The sequence below is a fragment of the Melanotaenia boesemani genome, chromosome 19 (genome assembly GCF_017639745.1).
Source record: "Melanotaenia boesemani isolate fMelBoe1 chromosome 19, fMelBoe1.pri, whole genome shotgun sequence".
Lineage (NCBI taxonomy): Eukaryota > Metazoa > Chordata > Actinopteri > Atheriniformes > Melanotaeniidae > Melanotaenia > Melanotaenia boesemani.
The window spans coordinates 16,764,885-16,784,851 of NC_055700.1; the positions used below are offsets into that span (position 1 = coordinate 16,764,885).

Consider the following 19,967-nt stretch of genomic DNA (forward strand, 5'->3'; position numbering starts at 1 on the left):
CCGTCTCTGACAGTCTGAACATTAGTTATTAAGTGCAGAGGGAAACTGCTGGGCATTTGCCAGAGATAGGCAAATCAACAAGATCAAAACCCTTAGATAACAGAGCTGTAACACTCACATTCACACAAAACACACATACTACTAAGAGAGGAAGTAGTCAGTTGTAGACACATGCTTATGTCACAGCCAGAGCTAGAGTTGACATCCCCCTCAGACATACCCACGCAGTGTTTCTCTTTTTTGTCACACATTCTCTCGCTTGGCACCTCGGTGCCTTTATCTCTTCGACAGCAACAGAAACTCACACAGAGACACGGAACAAAGTCCACCACTTTATCTACCAACCAGTCAGACACAGCAGAGGCAGCTGGGATTGTGGCAGCAAAGATGGTGAGTACAGCTTCAAAAGGGACTGAAACTATTTAATCAGCATCTTGATCTTGAGTCTGAAGGGGCTCGATAGAATTGTGCTGATAGTTGAGATGTGGTTATGGTCAATTTACAAGAAGTGAATGTACAAAAGTTTTTCTTTGTCACGCCATGATGATGTTGTTCATCACACTCATTTTTGACATTGTTTAACTTTATGTGAGTTCAGTGTAAGATAAAAAGCTGTCATACTTAATATGTATATTTGATTTCAACACAATGCAGACTAAAAAACCAATTTAGCAATTTGTGAGTTATTATCGATCTTGAAATGATGTGATTATTTACCTTTATCAAATGCTACATCTAATAAATGGATTTTTCTTTGTCACATACATGTTTGCACTTTGCAACTTTGGCCAGCATTTTCATCACACTGGAAATAGAAATCATGCTTCCTCTTTCTTTGTCAACAGCCGGGCCAATGGACTTTAGATTTAGTCGTCCTCTTGATTTACAAATAAAAGCCGTTTTCATTTATATTTGCAAAATTAGTGTCCAAAAAATGAAGTCTTTTTAGCTAGCAAGATGATGTTCTCTCTGGTTCTTATAAGTTTTCACATAATGAGCCTGAACTAAAACAGTGGATTGTAAACAGGGTCAACCTAACTAAATTTTACACCCCTATAGGTAAACAGGGTGTCCTTAAGGTACTTGTAATAGGTTTGAATCTTTTGACTGGAATCTGACATGATTCCATTGAGGTGCACTTCAGCCTGAGAGGCATTTCCAGTATGTCACAAACTTTGCAGAGTTATGCAAAATGCAAGTTTAGTACAAGGATATTTAGAGAAGCAGCAACTGTAGTTGCATGGCACAGAAGATATTTGGTAATTTATAGTTCATTGCGGTTGAAAAACAGAAGTGCAGAATTATTCTGGAACATTCCTATTTTTCTTGTCTTTTTATTTAATGTTCAGCGAGATTTCAAGCATAACATTAACACACTTTGTTAGGGCAACACAAGATGTTATTGGCATTGACAGAGAAGAGACATTTCCCCATAATGCTAATCTTCAGCTAATCAGATGGTGACTAGGTAAAAGCCGAATTGAAAAGATGGGTTTTAAGAAGAGGTTTAAAATCGGACAACATAGAGGCCTGTCTAATGTGGAGGGGGAGATCCTTCCTCAGTTTAGGTGCTACAGCAAAGAAAGCCTGATCCCCTCTGAGCTTCTGTGTGGTATTTGGCATCCTCAGAAACAGATCAGCTGACCTGAAGGAGCGAGTAGGTAAATAAGCTCAGAAAGGTAGGATGGAGCAATAAAGGAATTTTAAAATGAGTTCTAAAATGAAGTGGCAGCTGATAAATGGCACAGACATGGTCTGAATCATAATATTATACATCAGCTTCTTTACCTGCAATTGCATGTTTTGGCTAAAACAAAGTCTATATATTTGAAAAAATCTATGACCGTATTCTAGTCGGTGATTTTAACATCCCATTTGACATTTGTACTTTCTGGTATGTAGTTTCCTTTTGCTCTAACAGCTGTGTGGCTGGACTGAGAGAAACTGTGTCCTCATGCTCTTATCTCCACTTCCTGGTACGCTGCCTCTGACTCCAGTCAAACCAGCCTCATTCAAATAGGTGCGGCTGCTTCTTGGTCAGTCCATTTTTTTGGGAAACGGCTGGAGCTGTGTTTTTGCCACAGCTCAGCTGCAACCAGTGATGAGAGATGCAGCATTGTCTTTCTGCACACTAGTTCATATAGTCTAATTATTTGTGTCATAGTCAAAGGTGCATCATAAACTTCTATCTGTAGACTTATAGTCAAAGTAAACACTGACAAGCTTGATACACTTTACGACAGGCATTTTAAAGGTATTCATCCCATCCTTTTGAACAGTATATATTTTACAAAAGTGCTTATCATCAATGTACATCTGAGGATTTATAATTAACTTCTCTGTTAATGACAGTCAAATCTAGTTTGTACCAAGGAAGTTGTGCAAGCTGTGGTTTTAGAAGTGGTAGGTTCCCTGTATAGCTGTCACCTGGAGTGTTAACTTGAATTAGTCAGTGCTGTATGGTAAACAGCATGTGTTTTCCATGATTGAAATTTAGAAATAATAAGAAATTCAAAATTGTTTATCTATTTTCTTTTCTGTTTACCAATTAACCATGGGAACAGGTGTGTAAATAGGCTACATATCCATGAAACACCACAGTTCGAATATTGGTTAATATAGCCATCCTGTTTAAATTTTTTTATTTCTAAATGTTGTTTCAAAAAACAAGAGCTACCTAGAGCTGAATAATGTTTACAAGAGTATCACAGGAGTTGCTAAATGGCCCACGCTTGGCCAAAGTTTAATATGGGGTTTGCTGGCATTTGTTTTAACCACAAACCATCTGAGCCACAAGCATGTGTGATCTTTTGAGTGTTGTGAAAGAGAAGAAATTAGGGTACTGACCTATAACACCTATAACATTACCCTAGTGAAAGCATAGCACTGGAAGTTAAGCAAGTTAAAGTAGATCATTTTAATTTAATTTTTTATACGTTAACTTTTTGAGAAAAGAATTATCCATTGTCATGCTAATTTTTTTAAGAGATGTTTTTTACTGCGGTTTGGAGCTATGCTGCTCGGTTGATTTCTCTTCATACATTGAGCTTTTTTTCCCATATCTGTTATCATGAGCATACATGGCAACAGAAGAGTTGTTTACCAGTGGAATCAACAGACTCAGTTCTCCAAAACCAAATTAATGAGCGCAATAATACTGTAAATGTGCTAGATGAAAAGGAAATAAAGGGGATGCAAGGCAGAAAGAAAAGTAGAGGAAATCAGAACAATTTTTGTGACTGTTCTGATGAAAAATTGAAATAGTCAACTAAATGAATGAAGGCAAAGAATGCAGTTTTATGTGTATCACCAAAACATGGCTGCAGTAAGCCAGGCTGCTTGATCTCTCATGTGTCTATACACAGCTGACCAGATCAAGACAACAAAGTGGGTGGAAAAAGTAAAGGTGGGGGTTGAGGCAGTGCTTGTTAACAACAGAAGATCTCATCCTGAGTATGTCACTGTTATGTATGTCACAATGAGAAAATCTGCACTGAAGACACAAATCTGTTATTTCTTCCAATATTACCTACCCAGAGAGTTTACATGTGTTATTCTGGTAGTGGGTTGTAATTAAAATGTATACTTTTTCATTAGCCCTGTCATTGCTAGGCTACAACAACCTTACATATCCATGGTGATCTCTAGAGATTTCACTGTCTCCTTCTCTGCTACACTTCTGTCATTCCAGCAGTTTGTTTGCTGCACCACCTGCACCTGCAGATGTTGGATTTCTTTTGTACAGATTTCATTAACTTCTGTTTAGAAGATCATCATTCCTGCAACAACAGTAAGGAGGTTCTTTCCCAGGAACAAGCCTTCGATCACAAGTTACTTAAAAACGAAACTACACACAAAAATCACAGGCTTCAAGATAAAGAGAGCTCAAACTGATGGAAAGCTGGACAGAGCAAATGAACTGAATATGATTTTCCTGCAGTTTCTGGCAGTCAGGTGAAGAAGCAGCTGAACCAGAATAAAGTTGCAGCTCCACGAGGTGTCTGCAGGGCATTTGAAGAACTGTGCCGAACAACTATGCTGGATTCTACAGCCCATTTTCAACATTAGCTTGAGTCAGGAGTAAATTTCTGTGATGTGGAGGACAGTCTGCCTTGTTCCAGTACCTAAAGAATTCTAACAAAAGAAATCTCATATCTCTGCCCCAGAAAACTCAAGATTATATGAGAAGCTCTGAAACATACAGGTGGATGTGTCCACAACTATGTGGATTTGCAACACTGAGGAGATAGAGAATATTCTACTTCTTGAGAAAGCTGAAATCCTTATGCCTGCACCATGATGTGGCACATCTTGTAGAGGTCTATTGTGGGAAATACTATCTGCCAAACGGCTGTCTGTTGAGGCAACAGCATCAGAGACAGAGACTGAAAAAAGCTGACCAAGAAGGCTGGTTCTGTGTGGGTAATCATCTTCAGAGGCATTGGAGCCAATTGTACAGAGAGCAATGCTGCACAACCTGATGAACATAAACCTACACAACACTGTAAGAGAATGACAGTGTGCTCAGTGAGAGACTGTCAATGAATCATTTCTAATTAGGATACAAAACTACTAGAATTTACATTTTCCCTTTAGAGATTAATGAAGTATTTTTATTTACTTCATTTTTCATTCAAACTAATTGTTTGGGGAAGGTTTAGATGTTTTTAGATGAAATACTTTTGTTTTTTATATGAGTGTGTTTTTGTTAGGTTTGTCTCTCTGTTCCTATCTAAAACTTTAATCAGTTTGTATGCTTTATTCCTCTTTTTTCCCTCAGTTTTGGTTTCTGTTTTTGTCTTTTAAAAAGCAAGCAAAAGCTTAACTTTGTCCAGCTGCTTATTTAATTTCCCAGGTGAATCAGTTGGAATGGGATCATTTTAAAAGTTTTACTTTCTTAATATTAAGTCACCCTCTTATTTTTCTTTTGTGTTCTTTTTAGGCAAATAAGGCTGATGTTAAGGCCATCATGGCTCGCTTCCAAACAGCTGGGACAAGTGTTGACGAAACGTCCTCCTCACCAGCTGGATGTCCCAAACAGCCCCTTCACCCCACCCTTTCTTCTGGGCCACCTATACAGAAGAAACCTGTCTTGGAGAGCCTCTCTGGCAGTGCAGCAAATACCCCTCCAAAACCATCTTTCCTGAAAAACGCAGCATCTACCACAAGTAACCCAGATGTACATGCACCAAATAAAACTAAAGCCCTGACTAGCAAATTTGCCAACAACCAGGATGACACCAGTGCTGGCAACAAACCTTTTGTCATTAAGAAACAGCAGACACCCTTGAAGCCAAATTTCTCACATGCTACTGAAGCTAAAAGTCCTGTACAGAAGTCTCCTCTCACCAAACCATCCCTCAGCTCCACATTGTCTGAATCCAAACCTGCCTTTCCAAAGCCCCCTGTAGTTAACTCAAAGCCCAGCTGGGTGAAGGAAGATAGTGGTGGGGGTACAGCCTTAACTAGCAGCCCCATTCCACCCAAAGCACCTAGTTTGCATAAAAAGCCAGTAAGCAGCGTCTTAAAAATACAGCAACAGAATGAAGAACATGCCGAAGGAAACACAGACACCATGAACAAACCCTCACCTCTAGCAAATGCTAACTTTAAGCCCTCCTCCAATTTCAAGACTGCTCAGAGTATGTTCAACAAGGAGAAGGAACCATCAGAGCAGACAGAGAGTGGCGGAGTCAACAAACCAGCCCTTAATGCCACTAACTCCACTGCTCCTCCCAAACCTCCTGCCAACAAAAAGCCTAGCTTAAAGAAGCCACACAAGGCCTCTACTCAGGCTGTTAAGACTGATGATACTTCAGGCCCAAAGCGTAACCCCCTCCCCAACAGTTTAGCTTTGGGTCCTGCTCCTGCTAAACCAAACAGACCCCCCAAAGTCAACCTTGAGAATATTAAAAGAGGTGCTGAGGCTTCTGAAGAGGGTAAGTTGGATAACAGTGTTGTTTGTGGAACAGTTATGACAGAGAAACTTTTGGTTAGTAGCTTGAGTTTAGTTCTGTGAAAGTTATTTGCAAGCACTACCAAAATACTACAGCTGAACACTGCCCAAGAGATGTGTGATTGCACTTTCATGGCCCTACTCAGCTTCAACAATTAATCTTTTTTTAGATCGGAGAGAAAGTTTTTAACCTCTGTCTTTGTAGGGTGCATATACAATTGCATGTTGAAAGCTTTTTACAACCTATTTGCATCCATTCTTACAAAAAGCTACAACATGTTCTGAAGGTTCAGATGGTGATTCTGCCGCACTAAGTCAGATTAATATTCCTGGAAGAGCTAGCATCAATAAAAAGTTGTTTGTGAATTGTTTTTGGCATTACAAATTAACTTGATTATGAAGCACAGAAGACACCATATTTCCTCAATAAACTACACGTTTAGAAATGTATTTATATATACTTTATCATAGACAATGCACAAAAATACTCATTTGACAGTAAATAAGATGCACTGAAACAGATTCAGCCAACAGCAAATTCCATTTTGAAGGTATTACTAAATATAAAGGCCTTGAATAACTGTTTAAATTACACCATCGGATAAGTTTAGACAAACGTCTCTCTGGTGGAGCCCCTAACAACTCACCGACTTGAGGAAGATAAAAACTTCCTCTACTGTAGATCTCAATCTACAGTGCAAAGTTACACCAAAGTATAACTAACTATATCTTTATCTTTTATTTATTTATTTATTTTGCTTGAAAATAAGGAGAAAACCAATGAGAAGCAACACTGCATAAACAAATACAGCTAGTTTAAACTTGTAGTGAGTACATGCTGTTGACTACACAACATACTACTCATCAAAAAGAGGCAACTCCCCTTGGGCAGGACTTTATTTGATGGACACATCATGCAGCCAGTCATAGGACAGATTTTGATCATACCATTATGTGAAATGAAGACGAGGACAGACACCCGGAAGACAGGGGATGTACAGGCCAGGCACGGTACAGCGTAAAAGAGATAAGGAGCCTAATTTAGAGGCAAAAGTGGATGAATTAGTGAATGTAAAGAGTCATAATGTTAAGAATTTGTCATTTATTTATTTCCTTTGTTTGTTGTGGTTCTGTGTTCAGTTGATCTTTTAAAGGTTTGATTAAAGTAACTGTATTTTGTAATGAAGAAAATACACAAAAATAAGGCTTTAATAAAGACACTAAAAAAAATACTTACGAACATACAAATTATTGATAATTGTCAAATTAGGCTAAAATAGAAGCCCTGAATGAAACTTAATGAAGAGTCATTTGGGAGCTGGCTCTTGTAAGAGAGATAAACCAAAAGAGCTGAGTCGTTGTAAAAAGCTGGACTTCCCTGCCTGACTCAAAAGTAAAGCAGAAAAGCAACATTGACACTTGTTTGCTATCAACACTTGTGCAGCGTACCGTTGGCTGATTAAGTCAGCAGTACATTCGGTTTATGTATTAGGGTCATGCATGTTCATTTAGGACTTTGTTCAAATCTGCATAGTCCTAATTAATTTTTACACACAAACTAAGTTGAATGTGTCAAACTTCTTATCTTGAACTGAAGCAAACACCTGAAAAATTAAATGACATAAAAAAAAATATATATATATATTAATTAATTAAATAAATAAATGAAGAAAAGTTGACCAAGTTCTTCATTGTCAGTTGACAGGTCTTGTGATGTCTGAAAAGGAAGATATTTTTGTAAATTTGCTGTTAATAGTGCACTTCCTTTACACCATAAACAGTGTAAACTTAAACTTTGTAAGTTAGAACGTTTGAGAAGTGTGAAAAAAAGACTTGCTTCACAGGACAGTGTGGTTTTAGTGACATTAACAATGGTTAGCACGCTGCTGTTCAGTGCAGTTTTACCGGACAACACAGCAACACGAAAAACAATCAGTGTTTTAAATACACTTTTAACTTTTCTTCTGTTTTAAAACTGTTTGCCACTAACCCTGCTATTTTGAAAAGCCTTAGAAATTAGACAGAAGTTACAGAAACACACTTAGTTCCTCTATTGGCTCCAGCCTGGTTCCCTGTCCAGTCCCCCCCCCCCCCCCCCCCCCCCCCTGCTCACCGCTATCACAGCTGAACTCATGTCCCCATATGGGGAAGTACGTACTAGCAAACAGGGAACGATTTAAACAAGAAACAACACAACTTCTAGTCAAACTAGGTTATGTTCAGATTTATTTCTCATAAAACAATACTTTATTCACTTAACACAAAAACCATATCAGATGTTGAAAGTGAGATCTTATGAGAAATATTAGATCATCAGATTTAATAGCAGCAATATATCTGAAAACTGTTGGGACTGGGTCATGTTTACTGCTTTGTGGAGGGGCACCTCCACATAAACACACACACCTACCTCTCTTTTTGTGCCATCCTCTGGGCAATCTTCACTCACATAAATTACCCATCACATTTTATTGTACTTTTGCACATTTATACTGTTTATTGTTTCCTTTCTTATTTTGTTGCTTCAGTTTATTTTGACATTGTCGTTCTGCTTTTTGTTAAATGACAGAGGTAGCCGAAAAAGCACTCCAATGCCCCAGTACTTCCGTACCCAAGTAAAAGGCAAATAAAGGCTTTAGTTTGGAGTGTCAGACATATAACTTTATATATATATATATATATATATACCTTTTAACCCAGACTTTTTACATGTCACAGCAGGAAATGATATGTTATTTACAGCGTTGCTTTTTTATGTTGTTGCTAATTCTGCAGTGAAGACTTATGTAATTAAATCTTTGCTAGCACAGACACCTAAACTCTGCCCTTCTTTTCTTCCAGCTATGGTGTATAGTTTTGTTTTTTGTTTTGTCGTCTAATGAATGATACCTTGACTGGTGTTTCAAATTTTTATTTGACATGTCTTGCCCACCTCAGTGGTCTTGTTTTTGCAATTAATAAACTTAGGTGTTTATTTATTTATTTATTTATTTTCAGGTAAAGCAGCCATAATTCTAATTATAATGGACCACAATTATCCACACTGTACAAAAGTTACATTTTGGAAACTTGCCGTTGAGTTTATTAGTTACTTGCTATGTATGAATGACTTCAGATTTGTGGGATAGATTTCAAATATTCAATAGAGTATTTGCAAATGTTTGTAATGTTTTACATTATCTGTTAATCAGTACATGATGTGCTATACAGGAGAGACAGTCAGCTGAGGACCTTTCTTTAACAGTGCAAATTTTTTGCTATAGGCCCTGGTTTCAAGAAACCCACCGTCCCAGCTCCCCCAAGCTCTCACCCCAGTAACCAGAGCAACCATGTGGCCCCAACTCAGCCTTCTGTTGTGCCCAGCTTACCTCCACGACATCCTGGCACCATGTATGTCACATGTAAACACAAATGATGTTCATTGCATTGTTTAATTCTTTGGTGAAGCTAACAGACGTTACATCCTTTTTGTGTTCCTCAGGAACCAGCAAGACATTTATGATGATGTTGATGAAATCATCAATGCTCCTCCGCCTCTGCCGCCATCTGCAGGTTCTGTAATGGTCACATTTTCATGAAATGTAATGCTTCATAGCCATGTTGTATGACAATTATATATTAACTCCTCAGGGAGACATAAGATGGTTGTGTGCGGTTGAACCTTCTACCATGGTTACATATTTACATAAAAGGAACTATATTTGTCAGTGTGCACTACCTGTATAGCCTCATAGCAAGCTTCAGTCAGTAATCGCATCAACAATCCTATTTGGTTATAAGTACAGTACGTGTGGTTAACACTAGAAAACACTGACATGACTCTGATTATGGTAACAGTTGTTTTTCCTAGGAAAATTTTTTTACACTGAAAATGTTTTAATGCTGCTTTGTTTCTGTTCTGTAGGCCACCCAAGTCACAAGGCAAAGGTGAGACCTGCTGAGCTATCCTGACCTCATACAGATTTGCATATATGCAAATGATAGCAAAAATGAACCATAAGACATTAAATCCTGTAGCAGCATAAAGTTGATTCATACAGCAATTGTGATCAAATAAGTAAATAAGAATGAAATAGTGTGGAAAATGAAAATGAATTATACTGCTATAAAAATGGCTAAGTATATATTAGAGTGACATAGGAAACAGAAGGATGATTTATCAGTGTGGGAAAATGTTAGTAGCCTGTATGTGGTCAAAGAGACTGCAGCAGCCCAAAATAAATTAAGAACACATACATCAACAAGATACAAAGAACTGAAATAGACATTTGTAATATGCAGCAATATATTGGGAATAAATCCTAACAGATTGAGTTTGAACCCTACATGCAAAGGTAAATTCTTTTCTGGGTTTTTTCTGCTCAGGAGGAAATTGACAGTGATGATGGAGATATGTACGAGCCACTGGATGACCGATGGTGAGAAAATCTTCTATGTTAAACATATATATACTTTGTTTTCACTCCTTGCTATGCCTGACTGGCGTTTCAAGTGAGTTAAGGTTTGAGTTCGATCATTTCTATGTATAAATGATGTATGTGGGAAAAGAAAGTATATTTTGAGCAACCTTTTCATCTTGCATGTGTTCATGGATCCTTTGTAATTTACACAATTTTATGTCTCTGCCAACATTTTTGTGTTTTTGGTCTCAAAAGGGATGACGCTGAAAAAGCCCAAGATAAAAAGAAAGATGATAAGGAGGAGAAAAAGCGACTGGAGGCTGAGAAAAAGGAGCAGAAAGAACGAGAAAAGAAGGAAAACGATGCCAGGAAAAGGTTTAAAGTAGGTGAAGTAGACTGGAGGCATGCCAGGACAGCTTAGAGAAATAGTTCATGAATCTATGAAATGTAGTTTCTGACTGGAAATAACTAGAAAATCAATACTTTATAATGTGGTTGTGTATGTTAGCTGCTCGGACCACTGGAGGTCATTCAGCAAGGAAAGGCTCTTGTGGATTGCAAAGGCAGCAAGACTGATCTGGCTCTGAAGCAGGGCGACTGTGTGGACATCATCCGTGTCCAGGGCAACCCAGAGGGGAAATGGTTGGGACGTACACCAGATGGATCAAGTGTGTTCACATCCTATTCTTCATTGACAATACCATTGCTTTAGCCCTTCTTTTTTTCTGTCCTGTCAATCCTGCCTGTAAAGATGACTCTAAAGTCAGAACTGTGTCTCATTTTTTACCCGTGTTGTTGCATGCATCCTTTTTCTGCGTTATGTGTTACGGTCAATATTTCATTACAAAACTGCAGTCAGGCATCTGCAATCTAACAACACAGAGACAATAAGGGACAATAAACCTCACACATCATTTTTCTCTTGCAGTTGGTTATGTGAAGACCACTTCCGTAGAAATTGACTTCAACTCGCTGAAGAATCGTCCAGTTCAGTCAACGAATGACCAGGAGCTCTATGACGACATTGATGTGGCGCCTGAGAAAAGGTACCAGAAATGCTTACATTTCTTAATTCTTATTTTCTGTATCACTTAGAGTAATGTTATTAGAAAGAAGACAAATGAAATAGCAGCTTTTGGTTCCTGGAGTGTTTCTTCTCTTAAAGCCGAACTAAACATAGTGTCATAGTGTGATGGATTTTATGCTGCATCTTGTTCAAAATGTTTAAGATATTTTATTCATTTAAGCAGCAGCATTGATTCAGTAAGATCAGTTTTCCACGAGCAGAACTCAGAGCTAAAGTTCATACAGTACCAGGGAGACCATCTGAGTTTGCTTTGAGCTACTTTTTAGACCTCTGCTTGAAAATTGAATACCATAATGAAATGAGTATATCTTCAACCATGAGGTATATTAGAATTAGAATAAAAAATAGAAGAACTTTATTGTCCTACAAAGGCAGGAAATTTGTGTTTCTTTCTTACAGGTGACAATAGGTACATAAAAGTAGATAAATACAATAGACACTAAAACACAAATTTTATTAATTGTACAAAACACAGCAGTAAATATCTCAAACCAGATTCAACCATCTGCATACAGCCTGTACTCTGTTGTTTCAACATACTGTAGTTTGTTGACTAAAGCAACCACATTAGGACTAAAAGAACATTTGTACATCTTTTTCTTTGCCAGGGTAGTGCCGCCCTGAGGGGAGAAGCATCAAACTCTTACCGCAGGGGGTTGTGTGCTATCTTTATCTATTGATAGAGCTTTCCTCTGAACTGCTGTAAAGTCTTTTATTGGCGGCTGACTATCTTTCTAGCTTTTACCACTACCTTGTTCAGTTTGCTTCTGTTTATTAGAGTCAGATATTCACACCACACAGAAATGAAAAAAACAAGGATGCACTGAATCAAACTAAAAAAAAAAGCAAAACTCAAAATCAAACATATACCTTTTCTAAGTCTTCAGGACAACCCTTAAACTCCTCATTAAAACAGCTTTTGACTGGTTTTCCAGCATACTTTATCTACATTATATTGTTAGTGAAGCTATTTAAATACTTTTGGAGTTATATTAAAGGAAGATTTTTTTAAGATGTGCTAATATTGGTGTATGTGTTACTGGTTAAGGATAAATGAAGATGGCACATAGCACAAATAAAAAAAGTTTCAAGCTCACAAAAAAAAAAAGAACACTGTCAGGATAAATTAATATCCCTTTGGAACCAATCATAGTAAGTCGTAGTAAAATATGTGAGCATTATCTCTGCAAAGGCCAGCTCTGCTACAGTGAAGCAGAACACACAGTACAGGCAGGGTCTTCAAAATGGCCATTCTGGCACAGTTTGGCACCATTTGTTCTCAACGTTCCCGGAACACCTCGGGTTTAAAAAGATTAAAAATGTTTTATTCCTTTTACAGCTTGTTTTGTTCAGACAATTCAGTCATTCATTCGGTGAAGAGTAAACACTAATGGGCATTCAATAAGTTGAAGCAGTTTCACTTCTGAAGCCTGGTTGCCCCACAGAGCACATCACCAATTTATTGTGAGAAATGACAGTTAACAAAATAACTTAACTTGTCTTTCATGTCATATTCTTCCATCTGCAGTGGTCTCAAAGGACCAGGAGGTAAAATCTTAAAATAATACACTCCATTTTATTACACTTAACATTAGGCTGTTTCACTCATAAAAAGCATGTTGATCTTGCAGTTGTTCTCCCACCGTTACCTGGAGAAGATGGAGAAATATATGATGATGTTGTTGATCCAAACCTGGAAGTGAGGTGGGAACTGATTTAGTTATTTACAAGAGAGTGAGATTTGTAGTGCAATATGTTGTTTTGTTTTGCTTTTTATAAACAAAAACATCAACACAGACCATGTCAAGCAGAAAAGAAATGCCAGTCTTTTCATCCTTGGTTGGCTTTCCAGTACCCCTATTCCCAGGTCCACTACTGTGAAGTCTCGAAGCTTCCTGCGGATGTTTGATCGAAACAGACATCCCTACAGCATTAAAGTGTAAAATACACTAAGTAGTAAGACCGATCACAGATCTTCTATCCACTGCTGTTAATCCCTAATCTTTCAGCCGTCATTCCATGGCTCCTATTACATGATGTTGGCTTTTACAGTTTTCTTTCCAGATCAGCATCAGATCAACAACGTCACCTCTTTCTAAATAACACTGTACAATCATACCTTGTTTGGCTGTTACAATGTAAATCTGAAATCTAACAGTGATGTTAACCTGTGTATGACTGATTACCAATTATCTGTAAGTTCACTAATCTTTATGATTATGTTGCATGCGAATGATTGCTTCATAACTGAGCAAATGAAAGCATGGACTGCTGTTTCACACTGTTTAACAGAAGTACTAATTTACACAGTGTGCTGTAATTCAGAAATATGATTCATTTTGACCACTTTGAATGACATTAACTTTTTTTATTGGTATTTTGTTAGAAATTTGGATTTTGAAACTTTTTGATTTTCTTTTTTTTTTATTATTCCTTTGTTGTCCCAGAGTGCCTCCACCTACCCAGTTTACTGCAGATGGGAATTCAGGTAACATTCAATAACAACACTTTCTGTTCTGTTGGATGGATGGACTCATATATATAAAACAGAATTTAATTGAATTAAAAGTCTTTATTAAAGTCTGAAGTCTTTATTTGGCCCTTTAACAAGATGTGTGTGTGTGTATATATATATATATATATATATATATAGTGCAAAAGGTATCCACCATGGGGCAGAAGAAATGATTGTAGAGGTTTAAGCAAAGTTTTTACCATAAAGTGATGGAATAGGTCTCAGAAACAGTGTTTACCAAATATATTAGGCATCAAGGAGTCAATTTCTTTATATTATTGTGTAATAGACATGAATGTAGTGTTTCAGCCTGCGAAATGTGCTGCTTTATAAAAAAGTATATCAACAAATTTCACAAACAATCCATTAAAAGGATTCAGTCAAGTAAAATGAAATTGTGTTTCTGGCATTTAAATATCAAAGTTGTTTCTTGATATAATTTCCTAACTTTGTCTGGATGCCAACACATGGTGAATAAAATACCAACATTAGTTTAGTGAAGGTATTTGTAGATTTAGCTAGCTAAAGTAATTAGTAGTTACTGGCAAGGTGTACTGTCCTACACTGATTTATTCAAAATTTATCTATGCACATAATTTTCATTGATATTTTTTAAACTTTTATTGACACATTATGTCTAATCTGTTGAGATTGCATCATTGTTTTCAGCTGGTGAAGCATACTGTTCTATGTATCCTAAATAAAATGCATCCTCCATTCCTGAGTTTTACTCTTGTCTTATACAGATCATCCAAAAGCAGCAGATGATGAGGAGATATATGATGATGTTGACTCTCAAAATGCACCTCCCCCTCCTCCCCTTAGCAGGTACATCTACATCAGTTATACTACAAAATAACCTACTGTATGTGTCCCTTTGTAGTTTAAATCCATTATTTTAATTGTCTTATTGAATTCATTAGAGTTAAATCCTTTTACTTGTCTGTTTATCTGTCAAGCCTTCCAGGCATAAAAGGCAAAAGCAAAACTGAAGAAATGGACCCAAAGAAGCAGAAAAAGTTTGAGAAAGAGGAAAAAGACTTCCGGAAAAAGTTCAAAGTTTGTCCTTCTACTATGTTTTAACCTTCACATTTATTTCTTTCCTCTGTCACATGCATAACTATTCAGTATATAAATTGTGAATGTTGTTTTCAATCGTTCTCAGTATGAAGGGGAGATACAGATGTTGTACCAAGTGAACGTTCTGCCAACATTTTCTAACAAGAAGTGGGGCGGGAAAGACCTGCCATTAAAAGCTGGGGAGACACTTGACGTCATTGTTAAAGCTGTGGATGACAAACTTATCTGTCGGAATGAGGATGGAAAGTGTGAGTATTTATATTAGTCTTCGTTTAAATTAATAAGTATTCTAGTCCAAATCATCAAATAATTACAAATACTAGTGCTTTGTCATTATCTGCACCATAAAATTCTATAATGTGTTTTAACTCTAAAATATGTGTTGCAGTTGGTTATGTTTTAACCAGCAACATTGTCATGGAGTAAGTACAATAAACATTCATGCCCAAAAATAAAATGAGACTACTGAAATTTGCTGTCTGTACTAATAGTTTTGATTTGCCCACAGCGATGGAGAAATCTATGATGATATTGGGGGAGATGGTATGTTGACTAAACAGGATCATTTCATGAACATATTTCTGTACAATGGAACAAAATCACTTTTTTTTAAAGAGCGAATCCATTTTAATAATCCTTTTCTTTTCAGACTGCATCTACGACAACGACTAAGAAACGTTCTGCATCGAATTTTATGTTTTACACTGATACTGCTCATGATGTGTTATTTATTATAGATTCAATTATATACACTGTGAGTTATAGTAAGTTAGTCTGTTAATCAGACTGAACTGCCATTCCATAGTCCCCTTATTATATATTAATAAATGATTGAATTGTTGGAAAATTTAAGAAGTGCCACTTAGAGCTGAAAGCAGGCTTCTTTAAATGAACAATGCAATGCATCTTAGAATTAGTTTGTACAAAAACAAAACAAAACAAAACAAAAACATTTTAAAGCATTTATGTTACTTGTGGTGCATTTGTTTGAACAACAGTATTTGATTATTTCTATGTTCTTTGTTTTTCTTCTTTTAGATTGCCTTTTAATAAGCAGCTGAAATGCATTTCTCACTATTTTTCTACAGTTTGCAACATTATAGAAAAAAACTAAAGCATATAAAAAGCACAACTTGCTGATTTCTTTTTATATTGTGTCAGTGATGTAACATTGTACCAACTAACTAATGTCAACTGAAATTGGGATTACTTTTAAAGCTAACTGTCAATGTGTTTAAGTGCCAAACTGCCTCAAATATGCTGTACATGCAATTATTATTACAAAGGTGCGCTTGTGCAATTGTGAAAGAGCATAGCTTCAGTGAAGACAATAAAAGAGGCTTACTGTTCCATTATGAGATTTTTTTAATACATCTGACACCATTTTAGATGAGACCAGTCAATTTAAGTTATGTGAGTGAAGCTGGATGATGTACTATATGAACAACTGAAAGAACAATCGCAAGAAATGAAGACTATTAGTCATCTCTATACAGTTGTTCTTTCAGGAAGAGACTTAGCGACATCTAGTGGCAGCCATCAGGATCTGCAGTGCCTGCCGGTAGCAGCTCTGAAATAACAGAATACTGCAGTACATTACATTGTTAAATATTCTTACAAATTCTTACAAAAATTCACCATTTTAAAATTCTTTTATTTTTTATATATGAAGAGAAACATACTTGGAATAAATTAAAAACTGCCACAGTGGTTTGCAGTCATTTATCTGACCACAAAAAAGCAAATATTAACAGCAGCCTTGATTTTTCTATCTATGAAAATTAACTTTCATGCAATCATACAAAATCATCTGCAGAACAGAATTAGAATAATTTTTTTAAAAAGCAGGCTTAAAACTAATTTTACAATGTGCTGAAAATTTAGAATCAGAAGTTTTAGTAAAAGGGGAAGTTTCTTCACTTAAACATCTTCAAATTAAACTTTGGTATGCATGTAGTAAATTAATATTATTCAAGCTATACACTGGATATAAATAAAGTCCTCGGTGAAAACCAGCACTGCAGAGATAAATATGGTATAACAATTTTCCTGAAAATACTATGTTCAACATTCTAATAAGGAAAATATGATACTTATTTTCAACAAGAAAGAAAGAAAGAAAGAAAGAAAGAAAGAAAGAAAGAAAGAAAGAAAGAAAGAAAGAAAGAAAGAAAGAAAGAAAGAAAGAAAGAAAGAAAGAAAGAAAGAAAGAAAGAAAGAAAGAAAGAAAGAAAGAAAGAAAGAAAGAAAGAAAGAAAGAAAGAAAGAAAAAGTATCTCCTTTACTTTCTTCTTTGAATACTTATAAAAACTACTTCCGCATACACCGGAAGTATCGGTCCGGCCACATTCATCATGGTTCCTCCAGTCGCAGTGTCACCGCTCATTAAGGTACAAAAAACTTGATATAGCCTTAACATTAATATGGTTGTTAAAGTAAAGATAAAAAAAATAATAATAAATTTAATCAACTCATAATCTTTCAGCACCAATAAGTTTGCGAAGTTTTTGGAGTTGTTTAACTAGCAGGCTAGCCAGTGTTTGCTAGCAATGACATTGAGACAGGTGAACATTTCTTACCCGAAACAGCATAACATTTGCACATCTTGCATATCCGTCTAACGCAGCTGCTGTGACTATGTTTACTTACTACATACTAATTTACTTTGAATCCAGAGTGTAATATAGATAGGTAATTATAGTTATTTGTAATGAATTTAGAGGGCAGGAAAAATGGACTTCGCCCCTGATTTTGCTAAACACGTAGAATATACACATTCATATATATATGTTCATCAACCGGAAACCACATTTCTGTTAGTATAAAATGCGATCTGCATAAAAGGGACTGTAATGCCTCGGCTAAATATATTAAGGAACGACTAAACCTATTGTTAAATTTCATTCATGAAGTAGTGAAACACTGCCAAATGGAAACACGAAACAAATCTAACAGCATGATAATAGTTCATGACTGGAACGTCTAAGCTCACACAGCTTGTTAAAAAAATGTTTCACTGACTGAAACTTTTGGTTAATTTTGTTTTAGACGACCAGATGGTCCGCTCTGCTGCTCGGCATTTTCTATGGCAAAATGAGGTTTGGTAAGTTTATGTGTGCGCATGCGCCATGCATCGCTTCTTTTATTTATGCAATCTGTTAAAAATGCAAAAGTTAAAAATAAATAAATTAATAACAAGAAAAATGGTCGAAACTCTGTTTTATTAGGATAATCTTGATGGATATTTGGTGACCTGAAGTTGACTTTATTTTGCAGTAAAAAAGACTTCATCCTGTTAGATTCTCATTAAACTGCCATATACAATTATTCGCTTGGTAAATAACTCCAGAAAAGTCTTAAGTGTGGCTTTGTAACTAGTGTATATCATAGTAACTTGGATTGAATGTTCCATATAGTTCCGTTCAGCTCTTCTATATAAAGCTTTTGTAAATGCACACAAAGAAATCTCTCTATACTGTGATACAGTTATAATCCACCTTTAAAGAGCTTGTAAGACACCACTCTTCCTCATTGTGAGTGTGCTGTTTTGCTCTTATTGCATTTCAGTGTTCACAGACTGTCTTGTCTTTCTTGTTAAGATTACCTGAAGCCCATTGCTGAGGAGGAGAGGAGAGTTGAGGAAGCAGAGAAGAAAGCCCGGGAGGAGCAGGAACGCATTTACAAACAACTGTCTGAAGGTATTATTGAAATACAAACAATTTTTATTCCTGTTCCTGACATCTAAACACAGTTTTTTTTTTTGTTTGTTTTTTAATGTATATTTTGGCCTTACATCTAATAAATAAATAATGTTTTTTCCTCTTTTTTTCTCATTGCAGCAAATTCCGACACCATCCTCAAATGAATCCTCTTTGGACCTGTGCTAATACATTCCAAATTTAATAAACTAAAAATTATTTTTCATGTAGTTACTTTAGTGTGTTTGTTTTATGTGGCAACCACACACACTTAACATAATCACCTGCAAAAGAAAACCAACAAAAATCTTGCTAATTAAAAACACCCTTTAGGTGTTAATCAGGGTTTCATTCATTTTTGTAAACAAAGCAAATAAAGGACACATAGCATGTGTACGTGTGTACCTGTCCTTCAGTGGGAGATGAGCTAGCGGATCGGTATTGTTGTAATCCAGGCCTAGTTTAGCAGTAATCCCAGGATTAGGGTCGGGGACCAGTAGTAGAAACTGCATCGTGGACAGAAGCTATGTCTCAATACTCTTGTGTTGTGTAATATTTTAACCTTCATTATGGACTCTACATTGCATTATATGGCTAAATGATTTCAATGAGAGCTATGGCACATTTTCTGCTAACAGTTCTAAGACAGAATATGCTACACTATGTTTTAATTTTTGTAATGAAATATGTTCAAGAAGTCAGTTTTGTTTGTTGACTGAAAGTGAGCACAAAACTATGGCCAAGTAGAAAATATCAAGTTCCCCCACTAGTGTGGTTCCAAAGAAGCCTCAGTTTTGCAGGAGTGAATTGACTCAGCAACCACGTAAAAATACATTTGCTTTATTTGTGTCATCATTGTACACATGGAACACATGATGAGGCAAGCGTGAAAGTACTGTCCATAAAATACGTCTATTTAAACATGATCTGGGTGCATCCACAGCACATTATTCAGTTAGTACCTAATATTACACAGTCATTGTTGGTACACCCATATGTCACTGTATTTCCATATGTGGAATATTTTAACATTTGTAAACTGAGGCAAGCACATTAACTCATAATTTAATAATAAAGGCGAATATAATTACCTGATAACTTATTTGCCAGTGTCTGCAGATCTATAAAATATAAGCATTTCTATTTCAACTTGAAAAATATTCTCTTTTTTTATATTTACAGACAGTGAGGCAGTCTGTACAAGTTGTTACACAAAGCTCAGTTTTTCTTT

The 19,967-nt window shown here is 36.2% G+C and overlaps 1 protein-coding gene across 2 annotated transcripts; it reads left to right on the forward strand.

Moving 5' to 3' along the window:
- The first annotated feature begins 238 nt into the window (after positions 1-238).
- On the forward strand, positions 239-18,965 carry fybb (FYN binding protein b). 2 transcript variants are annotated; one of them, XM_041969820.1, is made up of 22 exons: positions 239-390; positions 4,943-5,939; positions 9,220-9,346; positions 9,438-9,508; positions 9,861-9,883; positions 10,322-10,374; positions 10,612-10,738; positions 10,865-11,024; positions 11,285-11,402; positions 12,972-12,991; positions 13,075-13,147; positions 13,296-13,382; positions 13,891-13,931; positions 14,705-14,786; positions 14,918-15,017; positions 15,124-15,286; positions 15,427-15,460; positions 15,547-15,581; positions 15,688-17,428; positions 18,087-18,141; positions 18,638-18,736; positions 18,878-18,965. In XM_041969820.1, exons 1-19 carry the CDS (start codon positions 388-390, stop codon positions 15,708-15,710), a joined length of 2,337 nt encoding a protein of 778 aa, XP_041825754.1. In that variant the 5' UTR covers positions 239-387; the 3' UTR covers positions 15,711-17,428; positions 18,087-18,141; positions 18,638-18,736; positions 18,878-18,965. The 2 variants fall into 2 exon arrangements, with proteins under 2 accessions (XP_041825754.1, XP_041825755.1); XM_041969821.1 differs by lacking the exon at positions 13,296-13,382.
- Positions 18,966-19,967: the final 1,002 nt, after the last annotated feature.

Bases quoted from the DNA above. Each gene is read 5' to 3' on its own strand.
- fybb (XM_041969820.1), top strand. The intron at 9,509-9,860 runs GTTCTGTAATGG...TCTGTTCTGTAG, and splicing joins GCCTCTGCCGCCATCTGCAG to GCCACCCAAGTCACAAGGCA. The intron at 15,582-15,687 runs GTATGTTGACTA...TTTTCTTTTCAG, and splicing joins TGATGATATTGGGGGAGATG to ACTGCATCTACGACAACGAC.